This window comes from Manis javanica, chromosome 13 (assembly GCF_040802235.1).
Source record: "Manis javanica isolate MJ-LG chromosome 13, MJ_LKY, whole genome shotgun sequence".
NCBI lineage: Eukaryota > Metazoa > Chordata > Mammalia > Pholidota > Manidae > Manis > Manis javanica.
The window spans coordinates 82,652,188-82,679,335 of NC_133168.1; the positions used below are offsets into that span (position 1 = coordinate 82,652,188).

A 27,148-nucleotide genomic window follows, 5' to 3' on the forward strand; every position below is an offset into this window, starting at 1 on the left:
CAATATCCCTGATGAACGTAGATACAAAAATACTCAACAAAATATTAGCAAATCGAATTCAAAAATACATAAAAAGGATCATACACAATGACCAAGTGGGATTCATCCTAGAGATGCAAGAACGCTACAACATTCAAAAATCCATCAACATCATCCACCACATCAACAAAAAGAAAGACAAGAAACACATGATCATCTCCATAGATGCTGAAAAAGCATTCGACAAAATTCAACATCCATTCATGATAAAAACTCTCAACAAAATGGGTATAGAGTGCAAGTACCTCAACATAATAAAGGCCATATATGATAAACCCACAGCCAACATCATACTGAACAGCGAGAAGTTGAAAGCTTTTCCTCTGAGATCGGGAACAAGACAGGGATGCCCACTCTCCCCACTGTTATTCAACATAGTACTGGAGGTCCTAGCCACAGCAATTAGACAAAACAAAGAAATACAAGGAATCCAGATTGGTAAAGAATAAGTTAAACTGACACTATTTGCAGATGACATGATATTGTACATAAAAAACCCTAAAGACTCCACTCCAAACCTACTAGAGCAAATACTGGAATTCAGCAAAGTTGCAGGATACAATATTAACACACAGAACTCTGTGGCTTTCCTATACACTAACAGTACACTAATAGAAAGAGAAATCAGGACGACAATTCCATTCACAATAGCATGAAAAAGAATAAAATACCTAGGAATAAACCTATCCAAGGAAGTGAAAGATCTATACCATGAAAACTATAAGACAATCTTAAGAGAAATTAAAGATGTCACTAACAAATGGAAACTCATCCCATGCTCCTGGCTAGGAAGAATTAATATCATCAAAATGGCCATCCTTTCAAAGCAATATAAAGATTTGATGCAATTCCTATCAAATTACCAACAGCATTCTTCAATGAACTGGAACAAATAGTTCAAAAATTCATATGGAAACACCAAAAACCCCAAATAGCCAAAGCAATCCTGAGAAGGAAGAACAAAGTGGGGGGGGACCTCACTCCCCAACTTCAAGCTCTACTACAAAGCTACAGTAATCAGGACAATTTGGTACTGGCACAAGAATAGAGCCACAGACCAATGGAACAGAATAGAGACTCCAAACATTAACCCAAAAATATAAGGTCAAATAATATTCGATAAAGGGGCGAATGGACATACAATGGGGAAATGACAGTCTCTTCAACAGATGGTGCTGGCAAAACTGGACAGCTACATGTAAGAGAATTAAACTGGATCACTGTCTAACCCCACACAAAAACGGAAATTCAAAATGGATCAAAGACTTGAATGTAACTCATGAAACCATAAACTCTTAGAAAAAAACATAGGCAAAAATCCCTTAGACATAAACATGAGTGACCTCTTCTTGAACATATCTCCCCGGGCAATGGAAACCAATGCAAAAGTGAAGAAATGGGACTATATCAAGCTGAAAAGCTTCTGTGCAGCAAACGACACCATCAATAGAACAAAAAGGCATCCTACAGTATGGGAGAATATATTCATAAATGACAGATCTGATAAAGGGTTGACATCCAAAATATATAAAGAGTTCACACACATCAACAAACAAAAAGCAAATTATCCAATTAAAAAATGGGCAGAGGAGCTGAATAGACAGTTCTCTAAAGAAGAAATTCAGATGGCCAACAGACTCACAAAAAGATGCTCCACATCCCTTGTCATCAGAGAAATGCAAATTAAAACCACAATGAGATATCAACTCACACCACTAAGGATGGCTACCATCAAAAAGACAAAAACAAATGTTGTAGAGGTTGTGGAGAAAGGGTAACCCTCCTACAATGCTGGTGGGAATGTAAATTAGTTCAACCATTGTGGAAAGCAGTATGGAGGTTCCTCAAAATGCTCAAAATAGAAATACCATTTGACTCAGGAATTCTACTTCTAGGAATTTACCCTAAGAATGCAGCACTCCAGTTTGAAAAAGACAGATGCACCCCTATGTTTATTGCTGCACTATTTACAATAGCCAAGATATGGATGCAACCTAAATGTCCATCAGTAGATGAATGGATAAAGAAGATGTGGTACATATACACAATGGAATATTACTCAGCCATAAGAAAAAAACAGACTCTACCATTTGCAACAACGTGGATGGAACTAGGGGGTATTATGCTCAATAAAATAAGCAAGGCAGAGAAAGACAAGTACCGATTGATTTCACTCATATGTGGAGTATAAGAACCAAAGAAAACTGAAGGAACAAAACAGCAGCAGAAGCACAGAACCCAAGAATGGACTAACAGTTACCAAAGGGAAAGGGACTGGGGTGGATGGGTGGGAAGGGAGGGATAAGGGCAGGAAAAAAGAAAGGGGGCATTATTTTAACATGTATAGTGTCGGGGGGGCACGGGGAGGGCTGTGCAACACAGAGAAGACAAGTAGTGATTTTACAGCATCTTACTATGTTGATGGACAGTGACTGTGAACAAGTATGTGGGGGGGACTTGGTGAAGGGGGGCGCCTAGTGAACATAATGTCCTTCAAGTAATTGTAATTAATGGTACCAAAATAAACTTTAAAAAAAGAGATCCAGTCTCAGTCACTCACTGGTGATGGACATTTTTGGGGACTTGAACCCCCATGGCACTTGTCCAGGGGCAGCTTGAATTCAGCCATGTGGAAGATGTCTGTTTTAGGGACAGAAGCCAGTCTACAAAAAGCATAAATGAAGGATGAATGCAGTCCTGATGACCAGCAATGTCCTGGATCATGTTACTAATGAGGGACAGCTGCATGAGCCCTTATTATAGTTTGCATCCTTGAGACAATAATGGACATGCTTTGCAAAGGTACTATCCCCTTTTGAGCTCAGGCACTTGACATGCACCTGTGCACTGTATGAACCCTTAGGCTCTGTGCTTGAGAGAGCAGCTGTGCCCACTGGAGATTAAGAAGAGTCTGAGAAGGGAGGCTCACTGCACTTCTGGTCTGGGAGGTGCTCCCTGAAGGGGGTTTGTTTGGAACTGAGGACAGGTGGCAGGGAATGAGATCAGGACAGGAGGTGGATGTGTGTGGTTTGCTCAAGAATGATGGGTTAGTTTGGAAATTTCTGTCTGGGATCTGGAGTTGCCATTATCTCTGACAAGGGAATGAACCTGTGGGATGACATGATTTATCTTAACCTGCTGAATTCTACTGATTCCATTTTAGTCACTGAAGTGTTGAGGGAGTTGAAGAATGAACTCTCCTGCCATTGCAGGAGAAGCAGCCTTATGGCCAAGGGCCTCTCCGTGACCAGATGGTCTCCTTTAGCCATGCCCACTGTATGTTGGGATGCAAAGTATGAGCCAATGATGTGGTTCAGGGTCTGAGTAAATGCAGTCTAATCCAGAATGGTGTTTCTTAATGAAAAAAAATGTTTTCACATGCACATCTGCAAGGATTTGACAAAGAACCTAAGTACAAAAGCTCCAAAATGTGAATGTGTTAGAGTGTCTGAGGAGTCATAAGGAGCCTAGAGAGGCTGGAGTGTGCTGAGGGAGGAGAAAGACCAGAGATAATGGGGCCAACTGGATGGGCTTTCCAGACCTCATCAGACCCAGAGTGTTGCATGGTTAAGAAAAAATTTGGACGGGAGTGGATTTCATTTAGAAGAAGGTATCACATATGCAGGCCACACCACATGTTTTAAAGCAGAAATAGGAAGATAAGTCAATGAAAAAGCATACACATGCAAGTGATCCTTCACCCACTGAATATACCCTCTTACACATAGACACCATGGTCCATACATGAATGAGTAGATAAACAGCTTGGAAAAGAAATAACTTGTATAACAACTAAAGTATAACTTTAAATTTTGCTTCATCATATTTTAAATCTGATCTGAATTTAAGTCATAAAATCAAACTTCTCAGTGAATTTGCTTGTCCATGTAGACTCCAAGAGAAGAAAAATATGATAATTGTAGACAGAGACTATGACAGGCATTGTTGAAAAGCTGAAAGAGAACAGGTCCTAATGAAGAACAAAACGCAGTGGCCAGGGATAAAGCACACTAGTGTGTTACATTCTAGATTATCAGGGAGAAGAGTGAAGATAGAGACCAACAAAGGAATGCCAGGCATATAAGTGAATGCAGAGGTTTCAGACTTACCTTCATGATAAAATGATATAAACTACCTTGGTCATCACATGTTTTTCCATTGTAATAAAATATATGGTGATTCTTTTAGAAAAATAAAATAATAATTATATGGTATGATATGTCATTTTAGAAAAATTACTTAAAAATCTTTGTTGCTGCATTAGATAAATGTAAATTACCAAATAATTCAGATGCATAGTTGGAAATAAATTTGGGAAAGTAAGAAAATAATAAAGGGAAACTGAGTTGTATATTAGAACAGAAAGCTGATAAACTGAGTTACATAAATTGAGTAGAGGCATTGAGGTCAAAGAAATGGAAATTCTGGGAAATAAATAGAACAATACTGATTCCGTTGTCTTGTTAGATAATCACACTTTCAGACACAGAGGCTTTGACTTCAGCAATCACAGACACTTCTTCACTGCTGGGGTCTATTGGCCCTCAGTTGACATCACAAAGAATCCTTTCAGAGCCCGTTTTATGTCCTTGTTCCTCAGACTGTAGATGAAGGGGTTCAGCATGGGTGTGACCACGGTGTACATCACCGAGGCTGCTGCACCTGAGGGTGAGCTCTGGGTAGCAGCTGAGCTGAGGTACACTCCTAGGCCTGTGCAATAAAATAAGGAGACAATGGAGAGGTGAGATGCACAGGTGGAAAATGCTTTATACTTGCCCTGAACTGATGAAATTCCATGTATGGAAGAAACTATCTTAGAGTAAGAATAAAGGATCCCAGCAAGGGGACCACCACCCAGCAACCCGGATAAAAAGTATATCACTATGTCATTGATAAATGTGTCTGAACAGGCCAGCTGGAGAATCTGACTGAGTTCACAGAAAAAGTGGGGAATTTCCAAGTTATCACAGAAGGGCAGACCCAACACCATTAAGCTTTGTAACAATGAATACAGGACACTCAGAATCCAGGATACGAGGACCAGCAGTCCACAGAGCCGGGTGTTCATGATGACCGTGTAGTGCAGGGGGTGGCAGATGGCCACATACCGGTCATAGGCCATCACAGTCAGGAGGAAGTCATCCATCCCTACAAAAAGTAGGAAAAAGTACATCTGGCTGATGCAGCCTGCATAGGTTATGGCTTTGCTCTGGGTCTGGATGTTCAGCAGCACCTTCGGGATGGTGGTGGAGGTGAAGCAGATGTCCACAAAGGACAGGTTGCAGAGGAAAAAGTACATGGGTGTGTGCAGGCGGGAGTCGGAGCTGACAGCCAGGATGATGAGCAAGTTCCCAAACACAGTGATCAGGTACATGGAGAGGAAAAGCCCAAGTAGGAGGGGCTCCAATTCTGGTTCCTCTGAAAATCTGAGGAGAAGAAATTCTGAAATACTTGTATCATTCCGAGGATCCATGTGCTGCAGATGAGTACCAGAAAGTAGAAAAAAGGAATGACAATTTTCACATAATTAAGCGTTAGTAACCTAGAATAAGTGGTAACATTTATTTTATAACCAATAAGTTCATTTCCATATTTAATGTATGGATGGCTCCCCTTTAGCCTCCCTAGTTCCTTCTCTATAGGAATTCCTTTTCCACTGTCATCCTGTTCCTCAACATAATGTGCACTATTGATTTATTGAGGGTATCTTTCTCTAATCTGAGAAATAGATATTGAATATAAACCACATTCCAGGAACTGTCAAGGATACAGTATGCTGGAAAATAAAACTTCCTGCAATCTTGTGCTGGAAAAGGAATAATAAAATAAAAATAATCATGTCACCCATTGGATGGTACAGGCACTATGAAAAGGAAAGTATGCAAAAATGAAGTTTAAGTGGTTGTTATTTTTTACTGTGGATTCATAAATGACCTGCAACAAGGTGACAGGTTAGGAGACGCATCAGAAAAAAATGATCAGGAGACACAGACTACCTGCAGGAGTGTGTGCCTGGCAGAGGGAATGGCCGGGGCAAAGGTCCTGAGGAAGGTGGTTGTTTAAGAGAGTCAAAGGCTCAACAGAAGCCAGTGTGTTGAGGGAACGGGCAAGGCAGAGAGAGATGAGAGATGCTGTCAGAGGATGATGAGGATGAGGGGGCCTCCTGGCTGCTGAGACTTCAAGGCCCAGGGAAGCCTTGTCTACACAAGCGTCCTATCCAGCCATATAAAATTCTCCATATATCTTGCAATTCCATAATTTTAACTGAATAACTTCTTCATATAATTTATACCTGAGTATATTATGTCTTGCAAACATTTTAATTTTTTTAAATTATTTTTAAATTCATAATGACATATATTTGACAAAAATATTATATTAGTATGAGGTGTACAACATAGTGATTTGACAATTATACCCATATCTAAATTGTCACCATGATGTGTAGTTACTTTCTGTCACTATATAAAGTTATCACTGTATTCCCTATATTGTACTTTTCATGTGAACTGATGCAGCTACTATGGAAAGAAGTATGAAGATTTCTCAAAATAAAATTAGGAATACCATATGACCCAGAAAGCCCACTTTTGGAAATGTACATAAAGAGAAAAAAATCACTAATTCAAAAAGTTATATGCACCTTCATGTTCATTGCAGCATCATTTTCAAAGACCATGATGTGGAAGCAACCTAAGTGTCCATCAATAGATGAGTGGATAAAGATGTGGTACATATACACAATGGAATATTATTCAGCCATTAAAAGAGAAGTCCTGCCATTTTCAACAAGATAGATGTACCTAGAGAGTATTATGCCCAGTGAAATATCAGACAAAAAGGCAAATACCATATGATTTCCCTTATATGTGCAATATAAAAAACTAAACAAATGAACACAACAGAAATAGACTCACAAACATAGAGAACAGACTGGTGGTTATCATAGGGTAGGGAAGTGAGAGTATGGGTAAAATAGGTAAGGGGGATGAAAAAGCAATAACTTCCAATTATAAAATAAATTATTCACATGGATAGAAGTATGGCACATGGAAAATAGTAATATTGCAATTTATTTGTATGTTGATGGGCAGTAACTGTATTTATTGTGGTTAGCATTTCGATGTTTATAATTCTCTATGCACTACATCTGAAACCGGTATACAGTTGTATATAAATTATACCACAATAAAACTTATTAAAAAAGAAAGTGTATGGCTAACTAACCCACAAAATATATGGCCTCACACAAAGTGAAATAATCATAAAGTAATGCCAACTGGCAAATGCATTTTAACTTATTAAATAGATACTTTTCAAGTGGACACCAATAATGTAGAAGATACTGTGAAGTCTATGCCTCACTCACTGCTAGTGCAGGGATGTATTTGCAAGCATTTTTTTCCTCTCTGTATTTCTCATCAATATGGAAATAGTAAAAAATGCCTCATCATAAAAACAAAACAAATGTCCTTGCCTTACTGTATATGTCATAGCTAACAAACTATTTGACACACTGAATTAAAGGGACAATTGGGCTTGTGTTTTGCTATTAATTTAAAATGACACCTGACTTTGCTGAGTTCAATGTTCCCATCTCTTTCTTGCTCCCTAAATAATTACATCTTTTTGTTAAACAAGCGAGCAGACAAGCACAAACCTCTCCATGCTGGGAACGAGGCTGCATTGACTCAGGTGACAACAAATCGCTTTCCTGGCTTTCCTTCTCCCTGTCCCTTCCCTGCCAGCTCGGCTGGGCTCTCAGACTCACCTGGAAGAGCTCTGTGAGGAAGGTCTCCTGTGTAAGTCAGAATTCCTCCATGGAAGGCTGATGATGAAGACTGAAGATTTGTCCTCAGATAAGACAGCAGGAAGGAGCCAAGCTTTGGTGCTCCAACCAGACTTACAATTCCAAAAGCACAACCCTGTCCTGTCCAGCCCAAGGTGGCACGTGCTGAGGGACTGCTGCAATGATGTATATACTTCTCTCTATGTCTGCTCATTAGTCACTGCTTCCATTGTTAGTCCTGCCTCTGAGTACATCATGCCCTGTGGGACACAGGTCTAGACCTAGTGGAAAATTTTCTGTCAATTTACTATTCCCAAGACCATATTAGAAGTCGAGTGAATCCTATTTTTTATTTCTCATTGAATACTCCTGCTTTCCAGAGGTCTAGACTTCCAGTACCTGATCACATCCATGGATTAAAGTTTCTACAAAATTTAGACTGAGGAGCCACCTGATTAGGTCCCTTGGGGATGAAGGTATTGACATATTGTAGGCTCAAAACCCTTGACAGTTATGAGAAAGTTTATATCTCCCTCTTCAGGGATTGGGAAAAGTATTTTACACTGATGTAAAACTTTGGGCTCTACACTTCTTCTTTTTTTTTTCTTTTGAGTTTTTTTTTTTTTTGAGAGGGCATCTCTCACATTTATTATCAAATGGTTGTTAACAACAACAAAATTCTGTACAGGGGAGTCAATGCTCAATGCACAATCATTAATCCACCCCAAGCCTAATTCTCATCAGTCTCCAATCTTCTGAAGCATAACGAACAAGTTCTTACATGGTGAACAAATTCTTACATAGTGAATAAGTTCTTACATGGTGAACAGTACAAGGGCAGTCATCACAGAAACTTTCGGTTTTGATCACGCATTATGAACTATAAACAATCAGGTCAAATATGAATATTTGTTTGATTTTTATACTTGATTTATACGTGGAGCCCACATTTCTCCCTTTATTATTATTATATTTTTATCTTTAATAAAATGCAGAAGTGGTAGGTAGATGCAAGATAAAGGTAGAAAACATTGTTTAGTGTTGTAAGAGAGCAAATGTAGATGATCAGCTGTGTGCCTGTAGACTATGTGTTAATCCAAGCCAGACAAGGGCATTAAAACATCCACAGATGCAGAAGATTTCTCACAAAACAGGGGGAGTGAGGTTCTAAGCCTCACCACTGTTGATCCCCAATTTCTCACCTGATGGCCCCCCTGCGACTGTGCCTATCTTAGGTTTTTCCTCCATTGAGGAATCTTACCTGTCTCTGGCTAACCAGTCATCTTCCGGGGCCATACAGGGAGATGTAAAGTTGGTAAGTGAGAGAGAGGCCATATTGTTTGAAAAGGTTAGCTTTTTACTTCTTTGCAGATTTATGCCCCGTGGCTTCTATGCCCAGCAGTTGTCTTGAGGTATCTTTACCACTTGGAGGAATTATGATACTCAGTGAATTCGATATGAGGCACGAATTCTATTTAAGGGTTGCAGTAAGGAAGGAAGAAGAAAAGCTATAGAAGTAGCAGGCGGTAGAAAACATGGGAAGATTGATTATTTCTCTGACACATCTTCTTGTAGAGTAACTTCAGCATGTATAGGTTTTAAACTACTAATTAAATTGCACACACACATTAACATAACAGGAGTACAGTTACATAACCAAAGCAGACCTATAATTACCAGCCATCTCCAGTAAAACCAAGAAAACCAGTTAGGCACCTTAGGCATTTGTGAAAACTTATCTATGATATGGTGGCTACTATTGTCCAACTGAACTTGAACAGTCTGAGAGAAATCAGAAAAATTAAAAAAACCCATTCCTGGGGACTGTTCACATCCCATATATTCTTTTAACAGTAGATAGTCTGTAGTTGTAAGATTTTGGAGTGCTACAACTTTCATTTCTCCCAATTCTTGGTTGAGTTCCAATAGTATAGATCCAGTCAAATTTGTTGTTTTACTGAAAGCACAGGCCAGCTTAGATATCTCCTTCTTCATTCCCATGGCAAGTCCAGGAACCTGTGGGATGGATGCCGCTACAACTGCAGTTTCACCTGGATCTTTGTTGAGGTTTTTTGATGATCATCTTCTGGTATGACTCTTCCAGAGAGTGCTGATGTTGGAAGTTCTTGTTCATATCGTACCTTAGTTCATTTTCTGGGTAGCCAAATTAGGCTTTAATCCTCTGTATAAACGCAAACAGATCCTTTGCCCACACTTTGATATACCGTTTATACCATTGTGTACAACTCCTTGGTGGTCACCACACAGGAACTGCGTTTTTTTTCTTTTTAAGAGAAAGGAATATAATCACAAAAGTGTACCTCCATAGCCGAACATCTGACACCCTTTAAGTGATCAAAATTAAGTATAATTAAAGCATGCATTTATCGTTGATTTACAGTTAGTTTTATCCCATCAAGGAGTAATCCCCCTTTTCTTCCTTTCTTTTTTTTATTATCTTTAATCTACACTTACATGAAGAATATTATGTTTACTAAGCTCTCCCCTATACCAGGTCCCCCCTATAAACTACTTTACAGTCACTGTCCATCAGCATAGCAAAATGTTGAAGAATCACTACTTGTCTTCTCTGCGTTGTACAGCCCGCCCCTTTCTCCCACACCGCTCATGCATGCTAATATTCATACCCCCTTACTTCTTCCCCCTTTATCTCTCCCTCCCTACCCATTCTCCCCAGTCACTTTCCCTTTGGTACCTGTTAGTCCATTTTTGGGTTCTGTAATTCCGGTTCTGTTTTGTTCCTTCAGTTTTTCCTTTGTTCTTATACTCCACAGATGAGTGAAATCATTTGGTATTTCTCTTTCTCCACTCGGCTTGTTTCACTGAGCATAATACTCTCCAGCTCCATCCATGTTGCTGAAAATGGTAGAATTTGCCCTCTTCCTATGGCTGAGTAGTATTCCATTGTGTATATGTACCACATCTTCTTTATCCATTTATCTACTGATGGACATTTAGGTTGCTTCCAATTCTTGGCTATTGTAAATAGTGCTGCGATAAACATAGGGGTGCATCTGTCTTTGTCAAACTTGATTGCTGCATTCTTAGGGTAAATTCCTAGGAGTGGAATTCCTGGGTCAACTGGTAGGTCTGTTTTGAGCATTTTGATGAACCTCCACACTGCTTTCTACAATGGTTGAACTAATTTACATTCCCAGCAGCAGTGTAGGAGGGTTCCCCTTTCTCCACAGCCTCGCCAACATTTGTTGTTGTTTGTCTTTTGGATGGCAGCCATCCTTACTGGTGTGAGGTGATATCTCATTGTAGTTTTAATTTGCATTTCTCTGATAATCAGCGATGTGGAGCATCTTTTCATGTGTCTCTTGGCCATCTGTATTTCTTTTTTGGAGAACTGTCTGTTCAGTTCCTCTGCCCATTTTTTACTTGGGTTATTTGTTTTTTGTTTGTTGAGGTGTGTGAGTCTACACTTCTTGACTGCAGGACACACTCACCAAATCAATAAGAATTTTCCTACATATGTGAGAAATTGGTAATTGCCATTTAGTCTGACATTATGAAACTTTGTTGATTATAACATATCTGTTTATGTCTGTATGCCATACAGTGAGCTTTTCAAAGGAGTGTGTTTGCTTTTGCAGCTAAACACCCAGAAGTGGAAATGATGAGTCAAATAAGGTAATTCTATAATTTTTTGAGGAAACAAGAAGATATTTTTCACAGTGGCTGCAACCAATTCACATTCTTATCAGCAGTGCATGAGAGTTTTCCTTTGCTCCTCATTCTTGTCAACTCTTGTTATTTTTTGTCCTTCTGAAACTATTACAATTGGTATGAGGTGATATCTCAATTTAGTTTTGCATTTCCCTGATGATATGTGATGTTGTGCATTTTTCCACATGCCTGTATGTCTTTGGAAAAATCTCTATTCAGATCATCTGCACATTTTTCAATTGGATTGTTTATTCTTTTGGTGTTGAGTTGTATGAATTATTTATATATTTTGGATATTAGTAACTTATCAGATATATCTACCATTTGCACATATTTTCTCCCATTCATGATCCCCTGAATGTGAAAGAGAAAGGTGGAATAGTTACAAGGAGGTGGATATTTAAAGCTGCTATATCGGTGGCTGTGAAGATGGAGAAAGGGCCAGGAGCCAATGAAAGCTTGTGGGTGCCAGAAACTCAAGTAGGAAAGGAAATGGCTTCTCTTCTGGAGTCTCCAGAATGAAACCATTGTTTAGACATCTGGACTTCATTCCACTGAGACTCATTTCATGTTCTGTCCTTCAAAATATAAGAATATACATTTGTTTCTTTAATACCCAGCCCAGTATGCTAATTTGTTATAGCAGCAAGTCATACAATATACACATTTATCCAAAAAAACTTGGGGCAGAAAATTAAATCTATCTTAGCCATTCACTTCATTCATTTTGCTTCCTTTGGGTAAAGGAATTTTGTGTTGAAATCTAACCTTAGGTAGAAGAAAAAACATAAAGCCAATTAGGAGTCTTCCTACATTGGGTAGTACATTGAATTCCCATTGTTTCTTTGTGTCTAAATTTCTAGGCCCTTAATTTCATGGTAATTTAATGATTCATTATTTTAATTTCTATCCAACTGTGTCACAAATTTCTTTTCAACATAAAATATTGGATTATTAAAGAGTCTGCATGTATCCATATATTTGTCTGTTTATTTGAAAGAAAATCATGTACAAATGCACACACATGTACTCATTCCCCATGAAAGAGTTCTTGGACTTAACAACATTTCCTAATATTTCATTTATTACTAACTACAAACACATGAATTAAGTTTATATCTCACATCACCATCAGAAATAAGGAAATACAGCAGAGTGATTACATTCTTTAGAATTACGTAGCAAAGCAATTAAAGATTTGGTGTACTGCCTTGTATCACATGTAAATGAACCCATACAGCATGTACTATTAATTTTGTTAGTTTTTTAATTCAGCAAATTTTACAATTTAAATATGTGTAGCTACTTATATATCACTACAGTCTTATATATTATATATTTTTAAATTCTAGTGATGCCTGTCTCAAAGTAAGATCACAGGTAGCTGAGTCACACATTATCAGGTGTTGGAGATGTATCTTATAACTAGGTAGAAAGCAAAGTGTTATGTATGAATATAAAACATAATTGGAATAAATCAAGGCCTTTCATACCTGATAAACTCATTTCTTTAAACAAGAAAATTACCCTATGTCTGTTAAGGAAAAATAACTGAAATAAATTGGCTCAAAACAGAGTGTGTTACAACCTCCCACAACATAATGGACAAGCCTTAAAACAAAGCCTTTAACCACTATCTATGGTAGACATTCTGGGCAGTGAGTTGAATAAGAGAATAAAACCAGAAGACCAAGTATAAAACAGTGTGTTTGTAGAGTAAATTCTTACATTGTGTTTTGATTTTAAGATGCCAAACAATAAGCATTTGATTTCAGAGATATATGTTTCATAGATATCCAACTCATCAGACATATTTCCAGCAGTGTGCCACAGCTAGTGAGTAAGGACGCAGGCCACCCCAACCTTGAAGCTCCCCTTTTAGGAAAACCTGAATTACTTGATAGCAGACCTCCTCAGTGACCCTGCTCTTCTCTTCTTCCAGCCCTAATTCCACTCTGATGTTTTAAATGTGCCAATAAAAAATAAATCCCTGAAACCTTAGCCTCCTGCCCCTGGATCACAATATAGGCAGAGCCCCAAACATTGGCCCATGCTCTCTTTCTGTCCCTGTACTCAAGCCCTTCCTGTGTGGGCATTGGTGGTGCTGTATACCCTCCAGGATCTGTGAGTAATAAATCTGTTTCTTCCATCATGCCATGATTGTCATTGCAATTGTAGTAAGGGTCATGAGGGCTTGTCCAAAAATTTTGTCTTCAGACCAAGCAACAAGCAGTAGTCTGGACAAGAGCCCCAGGGATTCCCAGCCTATATAGCCTCACCATCAATAGGCCACGACTTAAGTGACACAATAATAATATCCACATTCGCAGTAACAGAACTGAAGGTAACAATGTAGAGAGAATGCTGGATACAGAGTTGTAAACTCTGCTTTCAGATTTTCCTCTGGAAGGGATAATGTAATGGGAATTAGTAGCTAAGTATATATTTTTTTCTGTATGGGTAGTGTGATTCAACTATTCTATTGATAAAACAATAACAAATTCATTACAATTATGTATAGAATAGAAGATATTATACTTAAGTAATCCATGCTGTCCACAAAATGTAGCACAATTTCCAGATATTTCTGATCAAAGTTTCAAAAAATCTTTATGAATGTAGGAAAAGGCACAAAGTGAACACTGTCTATGTAACAGATGGAGAAAAAGAATAATACGGTGGTTACTGTATATTACTTAAGCTGCATAGAGGATTTGAATTCCAACAATAGAAAATTCCAGGGAATAAACAGAAGGAGCAAGTTCTATTTTACAGTCTGATTAAAGCATCACAGTTTGAGGCTGGGAGGCTGGAAGCCCTTAAATCACGGGTATGTGTTCGGTCCAGCACAGTTAGCCCTTTACTTCTTGCCATCCTAACAAATCATTTAAGTCTTTGTTCCTCAGACTGTAGATGAAGGGGTCCAGCATGTTTGTGACCATGGTGTATATCACTGAGACTGCTGCACTTGAGTGTGAACTTTGAGTAGCAGCAGAGCTAAGGTGCATGCCTAGGCTTGTACAAAAAATAAGGAGACAATGGGGAAGTGAGATGCACAAGTGGAAAATGGTTTACACTTGACCTGAGCTGATGAGATTCAATGCACGAAGGAAACTATCTTAGAGTAGGAGTAAAGGATCTCACTGAAGAGAGCAGCAGCCAGCAGCACAGCTGCAAGATACATCATCTGGTTATTAAAGAAAGTGTCATAATAAGCAAGTTGGAACAACTTATTGAATTCACAGAAAAAGTGTGGCATTTCTACATCTCTACAGAAGGAAAGCTGCAAAACCATTAAGGTTTATAACACGTAATGCAGGGCACTAGTGATCCAGGACATCAGAAACAAGAGTCCACAAAGCCAGTGGCTAATGATGGCTATGCAGTATAGGGGGTGGCAGATGGCCACATAACATTCATATGTCATCACAAATAGGAGATAGATGCCCAACCCTGAAAATATAATGATGCAAATTGCATAGGCTATGACTTTTCTCTGGGCCTGGATGTTCAGCATCTTGGGGATGATGATGATGGAGGTGAAGCAGATGTCCACACAGGACAGGTTAGAGAGGAAGAAGTACATGAGTGTGTGCAGGTGGGATTTTGAATTGACAGCCAAGATGATGAGCAAGTTCCCAATCACAGTGATGAGGTATATGGAGAAGAAAAGCCCAAATATGAGGGACTACAGTTCTGGCTTCCCTGAAACTCTGAGAAGAATTTCTGAAATCCATTTGTCATTTCCTCATTCCTCATGTTGTCTGATTGACTGACAGAAAAGAGGGAACAACATCATTAATTTTTACACACAAAGTAATACTCACAAAGAATGCTACAGTCTACATTTTTCTAGTAAGAAATTAATATCATACTTTGCATATGAGTCAGTGCCCTTGCAGAGATCCATCCCCCATTTCATCTCTTATTAGGCACTTTTATCCCACTACCAACATTCCCCCTAGATGTTATGCACTTGAAGATGTGTCGAGTGTCATATATGCTCCAGGCACCATCTAAGCCATGATTACAGGGTGCTGACAAACAAAAGCCCCTACAAGCCAATGATGGGGAAAAACATAAGCAAATAAAATATTATGTAATATTTCAGATGGTGACATAAAATATTATGTGATATGTCAGATGGTGACAAGTGGTATGAAGAAACAAAGCAGGTTTAAAGGAGAGAGTGGATAGAAGTTTTATTTTTGTTGGTGTTAAGAAAAGACTTGGAAACAAGGTGACATTTGAACAGAGACCTCAGGATGAGAGGTCAGGAATGCAAATTTGTGGGGAACTGTGTGTCTGGCAGAGGTAATGTTTAATACAAAGGCCCTGAGAACTATACTACTTTCAGCTACTCAAGTCTAAAAAAGGACGCAAGTATAGGAATGAGTAATTAGAGTGAGAGTGATTAAAGATGCAGTCAGAAAATTCCAAAGAAAGGGGTTATTTGCTCTTGGTTAAAATTGGAGACATAGGATCAGAATACAGCAAAGTTGCAGGATACAAAATTACAAAATTAACACACAGAAATCTGTGGCTTTCCTATACACTAACAATGAACCAACAGAAAGAGAAATCAGGAAAACAATTCCATTCACAATTGCATCAAAAAGAATAAAATACCTAGGAATAAACCTAACCAAAGAAGTGAAAGACTTATACCCTGAAAACTACAAGTCACTCTTAAGAGAAATTAAAGGGGACACTAACAAATGGAAACTCATCCCATGCTTGTGGCTAGGAAGAATTAATATCGTCAAAATGGCCATCCTGCCAAAAACAATATATAGATTTGATGCAATCCCTATGAAACTACCAGCAACATTCTTCAGTGAACTGGAACAAATAATACAAAAATTCATATGGAAACACCAAAGACCCCGAATAGCCAAAGCAATCCTGGGAAAGAAGAATAAAGTAGGGGGGATGTCACTCCCCAACTTCAAGCTCTACTATAAAGCCATAGTAATCAAGACAATTTGGTACTGGCACAGAAACAGAGCCACAGACCAATGGAACAGACTAGAGAATTCAGACACTAACCCAGACATATATGGTCAATTAATATTTGATAAAGGAGCCATGGACATACAATGGTGAAATGACAGTCTCTTCAACAGATGGTGCTGGCAAAACTGGACAGCTACATGTAGGAGAATGCAACTGGACCATTGTCTAACCCCATATACAAAAGTAAACTCAAAATGGATCAAAGACCTGAATGTAAGTCATGAAACCATTAAACTCTTGGGAAAAAACATAGGCAAAAACCTCTTAGACATAAACATGAATGACCTCTTCTTGAATATATCTCCCCGGGCAAGGAAAACAACAGCAAAAATGAACAAGTGGGACTACATTAAGCTGAAAAGCTTCTGTACAGCAAAAGACACCATCAATAGAACAAAACGGAACCCTACAGTATGGGAGAATATATTTGAAAATGACAGATCCGATAGAGGCTTGACATCCAAAATATATAAAGAGCTCACCCACCTCAACAAACAAAAAACAAATAACCCAATTAAAAAATGGGCAGAGAAAGTGAACAGACAGTTCTCCAAAAAAGAAATACAGATGCCCAACAGACACATGAAAAGATGCTCCACATCGCTAATTATCAGAGAAATGCAAATTAAAACTACAATGAGGTATCATCTCACACCAGTAAGGATGGCTGCTATCCAAAAGACAAACAACAACAAATGTTGGCAAGGCTGTGGAGAAAGGGGAACCCTCCTACACTGCTGGCAGGAATGTAAATTAGTTCAACCATTGTGGAAAGCAGTGTGGAGGTTCATCAAAATGCTCAAAACATACTTACCATTTGACCCAGGTATTCCACTCCTAGGAATTTACCCTAAGAACGCAGCAATCAAGTTTGAGAAAAACAGATGCACCCCTATGTTAGTCGCAGCACTATTACAATAGCCAAGAATTGGAAGCAACCTAAATGTCCATCGATAGATGAATGGATAAAGAAGATGTGGTACATATACACAATGGAATACTATTCAGCCATAAGAAGAGGGCAAATCCTACCATTTGCAGCAACATGGATGGAGCTGGAGGGTATTATGCTCAGTGAAACAAGCCGAGCGGAGAAAGAGAAATACCAAATGATTTCACTCATCTGTGGAGTATAAGAACAAAGGAAAAACTGAAGGAACAAAACAGCACCAGAATCACAGAACCCAAGAATGGACTAACAGGTACCAAAGAGAAAGTGACTAGCATGCTTGGGGGGGGTGGGAGAAAGGGGAGGGCTGTACAACACAGAGAAGACAAGTAGTGATTCTACAACATTTTGCTATGCTGATGGAAAGTGACTGTAAAGTGGTTTATAGGGGGACCTGGTATAGGGGAGAGCTTAGTAAACATAATATTCTTCATGTAAGTGTAGATTAAAGATAATAAAAAAAAGAAAGGAAGAAAAGGGGGATTACTCCTTGATAGGATAAAACTAACTGTAAATCAACGATTAATGCATGCTTTAAATATCCTTAATTTTGATCACTTAAAGGGTGTCAGATGATCGGCTATGGAGCTACATTTTTCTGATAATACTCTTTTCTCTTAAAAAAAAAGCAGTTCTTGTGTGGTGAACTCCAATGAGTTCTACACAATGGTATAAAGGGCATATCAAAGTGTAGGCAAAGGGTCTGCTTGTGTTTATAGAGAGGATCAAAGCCTAATTCGGCTACCCAGAAAATGAACTAAGATATGATATGAAGAACTTCCAACATCAACACTCTCTGGAAGAGTCATACCAGAAGATGATCATCAAAAAACCTCAACAAAGATCCAAGCACTGCTACAGCTGTAGCTGCATTCATCCCACCTGTTCCTGGACTTGCCATCGGAATGAAGAAAGAGATATCTAAGCTGGCCTGTGCATACAGTAAAACAACAAATTTGACTGGATCTATACTGTTGGAACTCAACCAAGAATTAGGAGAAGTTGTAGCCCTCCAAAATCTTACAACTACAGACTGTCTACTGTTAAAAGAACATATGGGATGTGAACAGTCCCCAGGAATGGGTTGTTTCAATTTGTCTGATTTCTCTCAGACTGTTCAAGCTCAGTTGGACAATATCCACCATATCATAGATAAGTTTTCAGAAATGCCTAAGGTGCCTAACTGGTTTTCTTGGTTTCACTGGAGATGGCTGGTAATTATAGGTCTGCTTTGGTTATGGAACTGTACTCCTATTATGTTAATGTGTGCATGCAATTTAATTAGTAGTTTAAAACCTATACATGCTGAAGTTACTCTACAAGAAGATATGTCAAAGAAATAATCAATCTTCCCATGTTTTCTACCGCCTGCTACTTCTATAGCTTTTCTTCTTCCTCCCTAATTACAACCCTTAAATAGAATTCATGCCTCATATGGAATTTACCCAGTATCATAATTCCTCCAAGTGGTAAAAATACCTCAAGACAAATGCTGGGCATAGAAGCCACAGGGCATAAATCTGCAAAGAAGTAAAAAGCTAACCTTTTCAAACAATAAGGCTTCTCTCTCACTTACCAACTTTACATTTCCCTGTATGGCCGCAGAAGATGACTGGTTAGCCAGAGACGGGTAGGATTCCTCAAGGTAGGAACAATCTAAGACAGGCACAGTCGCAGGGGGGCCATCAGGCGAGAAATTGGGGATCAACAGAGGTGAGGTTTAGAACCTCAACCCCCTGTTTTGAGAGAAATCTTCTGCATCCGTGGATGTTTTATTGCCCTTGTCTAGCTTGTATTAACATTTAGTCTACAGGCACACACCTGATCATCTACATTTGCTCTCTTACAACACTAAACTATGTTTTCTACCTTTATCTTGCATCTACCTACCACTTCAGGATTTTATCAAAAATAATAATTATAAATAGAGAAATGTGGTATCCACATATAAATCAAGTATAAAAATCAAATGAATATTCATATTTTAACTGATTGTTTATAGTTCATAATGCATGATCAAAACCGAAAGTTTCTGTGATGACTGCCCTTGTACTGTTCACCATGTAACTTATTGACTATGTAAGAATTTGTTCTCCATGTAAGAACTTGTTCGTTATTCTTCAGAAGATTGGAGACTGACGAAAATTAGGCTTGGGGTGGATTAATGATTGTGCATTGAGCATTGACTCCCCTATACAGAATTTTATTGTTGTTAACAACCATTTGATCAATAAATATGAGAGATGCCCTTTCAAAAGAAAACAAAAACCTCCAAGAAGATCTAAACTAATTTAACAGATGGATCTGTGATATTCTCAATGTCACTGAGCAAGAAGAGAAAGTAAACTGAATTCCGGAGTGAATAACTGGGGATAGGTGAGTGTAATTGTGTAGTTGGTAGACAAGGAAGCATGAGCACATCAATAGAAATACATATAGTGAGAAAACTTATGCATTCAAATAAAATCTGCTAATCAAATAGCTGGCAATAGAAAATCCTAGAACAGAAAATCATCAGAAAGGATAATCAGAATATCAGAAGGTCAGAAAGGACTGAAATGGGTTAGAGATGGGAGTAAATATTAAAAAAGGATATCGGAGAGCTAATGTCAGACAGATTATATCAACATTGAACTGATGAGATGGCAAACACATGGTAGTCCAGGTGAGGTGGCTTTGAACAATTGTAAATTTCTAGTGAATTCAATTATGGTATTAATGTTGGAAATACATGATATGGTTAGATTCAGATATATTTTGATGATACAAACAATTGGTTTTTCTGGAATACTGGGCTCAGATTATAAGAGAACAAAGTGAATCAAGGGTGGTACAGAGAGGAAAACTGCTCAGCATCAGAGAAACTGGAGTTGTCTTTAATGATGATGGGAAATCTGTGTGCATTTCATATTTGTTGATTAATATCAGGATTTGGGTTTTCAAAATGCCTGTGAGGCATCTCTAAGGGTATGTCAGTGGACAGTTGAATGTACATTTCTGATATTCATGGTAGAGGGGCTTTATGGAGACATGCTTGGAAGTGTTTAGTGTGTTGATGGCCTAAAAACCATGAGTCTGAATGCTATTGCAAAGGAGTGATGTTAGCTATGTAGAAGGACTGAATGCTGATCCAAGAGTCACTCCTATGGTGCAGGCTGGGGAGATGAGGAAAATGACCATAGGAGACAGAGAAATAGTAGCCAGTGACTTGGGAATGAATCCAAAATAATATGATGCTTGAAGAATATAAAGAAAAGTATCTTAGTAAGGAATAAACTGAACTAGAAATTCTTCCAAAGAAGAAATACAAATGACCCACAAGCATATGAATAGATCTTCAATATCACTAATCATGGGGGGGGGAATGCAAATAAAACCACAGTAAGATACCACCTCACACTAGTCAGAATTTCACTATACAAAATATGAGAAATAACAAGTTTTGGTGAGGATGTAGAACAGCAGGAAACCTCCTGTGTTGTTGGTGAATGTAAATTGCTAGAGCCCCTGTGAAAAGTAGTATGGTGATTCCTCAAAAAGCTAAAAATGGAACAGTATTTCCACTTCTAGAAAATTACCTGAAGAAGGCAAAATCCTTGATTCAAAGGTATATGCTCCCCTATGTTTATTGCCACATTATTTACAATAGCAAGATACAAAAGCAATGAAATTGTCCATCAAATATGAATAGATAAACGGGATAGGGTACAGATACAAAATAGAATATTATGCAGCCATAAAAAGAAATAAATCCTGCAATTTGCAACAGCATGAGTGGATCTAGATGGCATAACAGTAAGTGAAATAAGCTAGGTGAAGAAAGACAAATAACATATGAAATGACTTATTTTTGGAATCTTGAAACAAAGTAAAACAGAAAGAACAAAACAGCAGTAAATACAGGCAGAAGTTATTGGTGATTACTATAGGGGAGGGAGAATGATTGGAGAGTGTGATGGGGATAAAAGGACACAAAAATTCTCAGTCATAATACAACTTGTCACAGGGATGATAGAATAGCATGGATAATATAGCCAAAGACTCTGAAACATCTTTCTATGTTAACAGGTAGCAAGTCTTCTAGTTGGCTTGAGGATTTAGTAATCTAACTGTCAAACCACTGTGTTTTCTTATTAGAAACCAATATAAGATTGTATATTAATTATACTTCAATAAAAAAATAAACTGAATCCTAGTTGCTGATAACTCTATTAAGGGAAAGACTGATAATTAAACAATGGGGACTTGACAAGACAGAGATGCTTTTGACTCTTTAATAATCCATGGATGGACCAATTATTATTACTATGGGAGGTAAGAGAAAGGGCCTACTGTTCTACCTGTTGATGATTATCACTCTTTGAGCAGATTCTAATATATACTCTGGAATCAGTATGGAGTAAGTATGAGCAGGTATTTCACTCACATTTTATAATTCCATCACCAATGTTTCCCAATTTTGTACTAGTAGCTCCAAATTATATATCTATATTTTAAACCTCATGGGCTATAGATCAAAATTACAGGGTTTGTAGTCAATGATGTTGCAGTAAATTGCATATTATCATAACAGTGGTTAACCTGCGGTGCAATGTACCATTGTGTTTGTAACTAAAAATAAAAATGGGACTTATATGTTAACCCAATACTTTTAGTTTGAGCTGACTGATGTGATACAATAAATAAGATATAGGGTATTGATGCAGGGTACTTTTCTGGCCTAATGTTCTGAAAGCAGCATCCAGAAAAATATTAATGCATATATGAGCAGTGTACTTATTACCAATTGGCATTACAGTGACGGGATGGACTATTTAATAAAAAGCTGTCATATGTAAAAACATATTTGGACTCCTGTTTCACATCAAACATAAAAATTGATTTGACCATCATGCCTCAAATGTAAAAGGGAAAAGTATCAGTCCTTTAGATTGAAATAAGTAGGGATTTCAAAAGAAAGACCTACTGAGCACCAATCATGAGGGAAAATATTGACAAATTAAACTATTTCAGAATTCAGCACAATAACACATCCAAAACATTTTAGATAAAGGACATAGAAAATGAGCCACTCAAATAAACAATACATTTGCAATGCATAAACTCAAAAAGAATGGCTACACCAATTGAATAAGTAACACATGAATTAATAGGAAAGAGATAAACATGCACATGGAAATATCATAGATGTGGATTTAAATGGAAATATCATAGGTGTGGATTTCACACAAGGGGGAAAATAACTGGCACACAATTTATAGAAATGCTTATCCTCATAATAAAAGAAATGTAAAATAACTAAATGATATTCTACAGCCCTTTATCTGAGTGAGTGAAAATATTTTGGTGATTATGTAGAATAACAGAACCATATAATGTGAGGGTAAACTGGTCCAAATGCATGGGAACACTATTTGGAACTACAAAAGGAAGAAAGAAATATCCTAATAGTCAATAATTCCACTCCGACTATAAAATAATGTCTGATTTTATGCTAGGAGATATAGAAGAGAATATGCAAACAACTTTATTCATAAGAGTGGAAAATATTTGCCAAAATATTCATCAACACCATGAAACCTTTTTTATTGTAACCATATATAATATTAATACAGAACATTGAAAATGAACAAATTTCTGCTAAACAGAACATGCTTGAATCTCAGAATTGCAATGAGGATAATAACAACCAAGAAGTGATATTCATTCATAAAGTTGAATCTTTAACAAGGTTAAAAGAAGCAAATATTTGTAACACACTGTATATATGTACATGCAAAATTAATAAAATAAGTACAAAGTTATAAAAATGACACCATTTCAATGCAAAACTATACAATACTGGCAATTAAATATTGGCTGCATCAACCCAGATTCTCTGCATGGTTATATTGCTCCTGGTTTTTCTGTGTCTTCTTCATATCTGTCTATTTTATAAGGATACATGTGATTACATTTATTATCTGTCATTCTGGAAAAATCTAGCTGAATGTCTTCCACTGAAATGACTCTTTTTTTCTAAATTAGTACCATTCACCCCAAGTATACAAATTTATATTTATATAATATTTATATTAAAACACAGTAAGGATAATTAGGATATGGACATATATTTTGAAGACCTCCATTCAACCTATGACACATATGTGTTCTGTTAACTCTATGAACAGGTCTAGTATCAGCTGACCAGGAGAAGTACTGTCATGTTTCTGTCTCTAGGCACTATTTCCATGAATGAAACCTGTACCTGTTTTCCACTGATGAATCTCAAATATCTCACAATCATTTCAAACCACTGAGATAATCTAACTATATCAATTTTATAGTTAATGAAAATTAATATAGTGAAAGCTAAGGTAGCCTTGGAAGTGTATATTTTACCAATGACTAGTCTGAGTACTAAATTGGGGTTTGAAAGGTTAGCTCCCTTGCCCCTCTGCAGGGCTAAATTGGGCATGCAACTGACATGGTCATAACCACAAATCAGACAAAAGCTAGTCATAGAAATAACCACAGCCTTGCTTCAATCATTTTCCTATACTATCCACCTTCTACAATGCTCCTTGTTTGGAAAGTAATCTACAAAAAAAAAATCACTAAACTTAGAACCCCTGAATCAGCTTTACTTCTGTGGACCATGAGAAAAGAAACTGAATTTAGAAAACTGAAGTCATTCTCATTCATCATGAAGCTAGACAAAAAGAATCATTATATTTCAACCCCATGTTGAAATACACTTAGCCATTATGTTATCTAATCATTTTACAACTACATGGTGGTAGAATAAATAGGTATCCGACTCACCAAAGAATCCTGTCACTTTGATTCATTCACAGAAATCAAACAAAAAGCAGGTGTCACCATCACAGACAGAGGTATCCTACTAATTATTTTCCTCAAGGTTCCCTTCATGTCCCTGTTTCTCAAGCTGTAGATGAAGGGGTTCATCATCTGGGGAACAACAATGTACATCATTGAGGCTACTGCAGCCTTCCTAGAAGAGTCAGTAACTGCAGAGCTAATGTACACCCCAAAACCTGTCCCATAGAACAAGGAGACAACAGAGAGGTGAGACCCACAGGTGGAAAAAGCTTTACACTTTCCCTCCACTGAGGGAATTCTCAAAATGGAAGAGAGAATTTGACTATAAGAGAAAATGATCCCAGATACAGGAACACCCCCAAATAGGCTGCCTACAAAATCTATCAGGAAGTTATTGATAAGGGTATGAGAGCAGTCAAGCTTGATGACCTGAACAAGTTCACAGAAGAAGTGGGGGATTTCCAGGTCTCTGCAGAAGGACAGCCTCAGCACCATCAGACTGTGGAGCAGGGCATTCCCAGTGCTAAGGAGCAGAGAGAGCAGAATCAGCATAGCACAGGGTCGGGGGGTCATGATGACTGTGTACCTCAGTGGATGGCAGATGGCCACATAGCGGTCATAGGCCATTACTGCAAGGAGACAGTTTTCAAAACCACCAAAAAGTAGGACAAAGCCAATCTGAGCAACGCAGCCAGTGTAGCTAATGTGCTGATTCTGTGTGTTGATGTTCAACAGCATCTGGGGGACGGTGGTTGTGCTTATACAGATGTCAGTAAAAGACAGGTTGCAGAGGAAGAAGTACATGGGGGTGTGCAGGTGGGGGTCAGAGCTGACGGCCAGGATGATGAGCAGGTTTCCCAGGATTGTCACCAGGTACATGGACAGGAACAGCCCTAAGAGGAATGGTTGCAGTTCTGGATCATCTGTTAATCCCAGAAGGAGGAATTCTGGAACATCTGTGTGATTCATGTTGTTGATTAATCTGATGCTAAAGAGGTAGTGAAAAAAAAAAGGAAAATAGTTTCTGGTCAACCAGCAGCAATATCCACTGGGAACTTGTTAGAAAAGAAAATTCTTGATACTACTAAAGACTTCCTGTTGTAAACTCAGGCGTGATGGTAAGAAATATATATTTTAACAAGCCCTCTGGATGAATTTGAAACATGTTAATTTTTGAGAATTAGTGCTTAAAACAATACAAACAACATCCTCTATGTATATTGTGAACCCAGATGAATATTCAAGTATGTCCTCCTTCTAATTTCTCTCTCCATCACCATCTTTCACACCATTTTTTCCCTGTATTTCCATTACTGGCCCAAATTTTAGAGATCACCAACTCCACTTTACACATTGTGCCAAGTACCAAGACTGACACCAAGAATAAGACATGGTATTTCCTTCAGAAATATTCCTTGCCTTCAAACAAACAGAAAGTCAAGAATAACATTATGAAATCTGCATTCCAGAACAAGGGCCCCCAATATTTGACATTCTTAGAATCATCTGAAGGGCTGTCATATAGCATATGCATTAGTTTATACTCTGACCCAATTTACCAATGAGGACACCTCAGTAAGATGACGCTAGGTCATGGACAGGAAGTACAGTCAGTGAATGGCAAAGAATTGTTCTCATTTAAGACCACATGTCTGCTGAGTTAACTCTCTTGAGCAGTCTGTTAATTCCCCTGAATGACACAGAAAAAGCATTTATAATCACACATATTTCATAATTTCCTTTAACATTTTTAACATTTTAATTCTGAACAATGCCTGAAGTCTTTTCCTGCTCCTGCAAGGTATTTCTACCTCTACCCATAAAGTAGCATGTAGCAGGTCATAGCATCCATCCAAGAATATGCTCTGTTGAGGGCAAAGATAAAAAGTGTTGCCCATAAACCTGAAGCTCATAAAATGCCCCTGTTGGAAGGGTCCTCATCTGCCTTTGTGGTTAATCCTACAAGAAGCAGAGCGCTGTGTCGGTGAGATTCTCTGTCTTCCCCTAAGGTACTTATTCCCCCTAAGGTAATAGTATCATATTATTAAGGAAAAAAACCATTAAATATGAGAAAGAAATAATTGTATTGGCATCTATGAAAATAAGAACAATCTGTTTGGTTCTTGGAAGAATGAGACAAGATAATGCAGAAACATATGCTATTTACAAGCAAACCAAGTGACCTAAAGATTGTCTCTGTAAAGTAGTGGTCTTCCCTCTTCTGAGGAGCTTACAGTGGCCGCAACAACCCTTATCATTTGGTGGATTACTCAAACTCAAACAGTGAGCTCAGTCCAGGCCAGTACTTTCTTTGTGAACTGGGAACATTGTCTCTGTATATGCCTGTTCCCTCATTTGTATAATGGGAACACTCATAAGACTTTACGGGGTTGTTGCAATGATGAGTGATGAATAGAAATACATCCAGCATGACACTCAGCGCAGGGCATCCCCATCCTCACATTTCCTGCCATGGTTCCCTATTTCTGCCATGAACAGCAGCTCCTGGAATGTTTCTCTCATCAGAAGAAAGCAATGGGCTCATTAAGAAGAAGAGAAACAATCAGAAAGGACATCCCTACTGAGACAACTGTGAACTCTAGGGAAGAGATTATTAGCTGAAAGTCCAGATGGCAACTTTATCATGCAGAAAAGGAATGAAGGAGACATCAGTGATACCATTTTTCATTTGGCAAGAACATGTGATGAAATACATAGCAATTTAGATGAATCAAATAATAAAAATAATTACATAGGAATAAACACAAATAATGAAAACCTATTGGAGAAAAACATGTATGACAAATGTGTACCCATGAGATATTTTTAATGTTTTCTAA

The 27,148-nt window shown here is 38.0% G+C and overlaps 2 protein-coding genes and 1 pseudogene across 6 annotated transcripts in view; all 3 read right to left on the reverse strand.

The window, feature by feature from the left end:
• Positions 1–4,573: 4,573 nt before the first annotated feature.
• LOC108397608 (olfactory receptor 7A10-like) lies at positions 4,574–5,524 on the reverse strand. The gene has a single exon (XM_017661124.3). It carries the CDS (start codon positions 5,510–5,512, stop codon positions 4,574–4,576), a length of 939 nt encoding a protein of 312 aa, XP_017516613.3. The 5' UTR covers positions 5,513–5,524.
• An 8,849-nt stretch (positions 5,525–14,373) lies between these two features.
• On the reverse strand, positions 14,374–15,477 carry LOC118971457 (olfactory receptor-like protein OLF4; annotated as a pseudogene).
• Positions 15,478–23,047: 7,570 nt separating this feature from the next.
• The window catches only part of LOC108389589 (olfactory receptor 7G2-like), a 40,433-nt gene continuing 36,332 nt past the window's right edge, over positions 23,048–27,148 (reverse strand). For all 5 annotated transcript variants that reach the window (XM_073219938.1, XM_073219935.1, XM_037013259.2 and 2 more), the window contains one exon: positions 23,048–25,296. In XM_073219938.1, the coding sequence (XP_073076039.1) occupies positions 24,303–25,277 (975 nt within the window). In that variant the 5' untranslated portion in view covers positions 25,278–25,296 and the 3' untranslated portion in view covers positions 23,048–24,302. The remainder of the gene's footprint in view (positions 25,297–27,148) is intronic.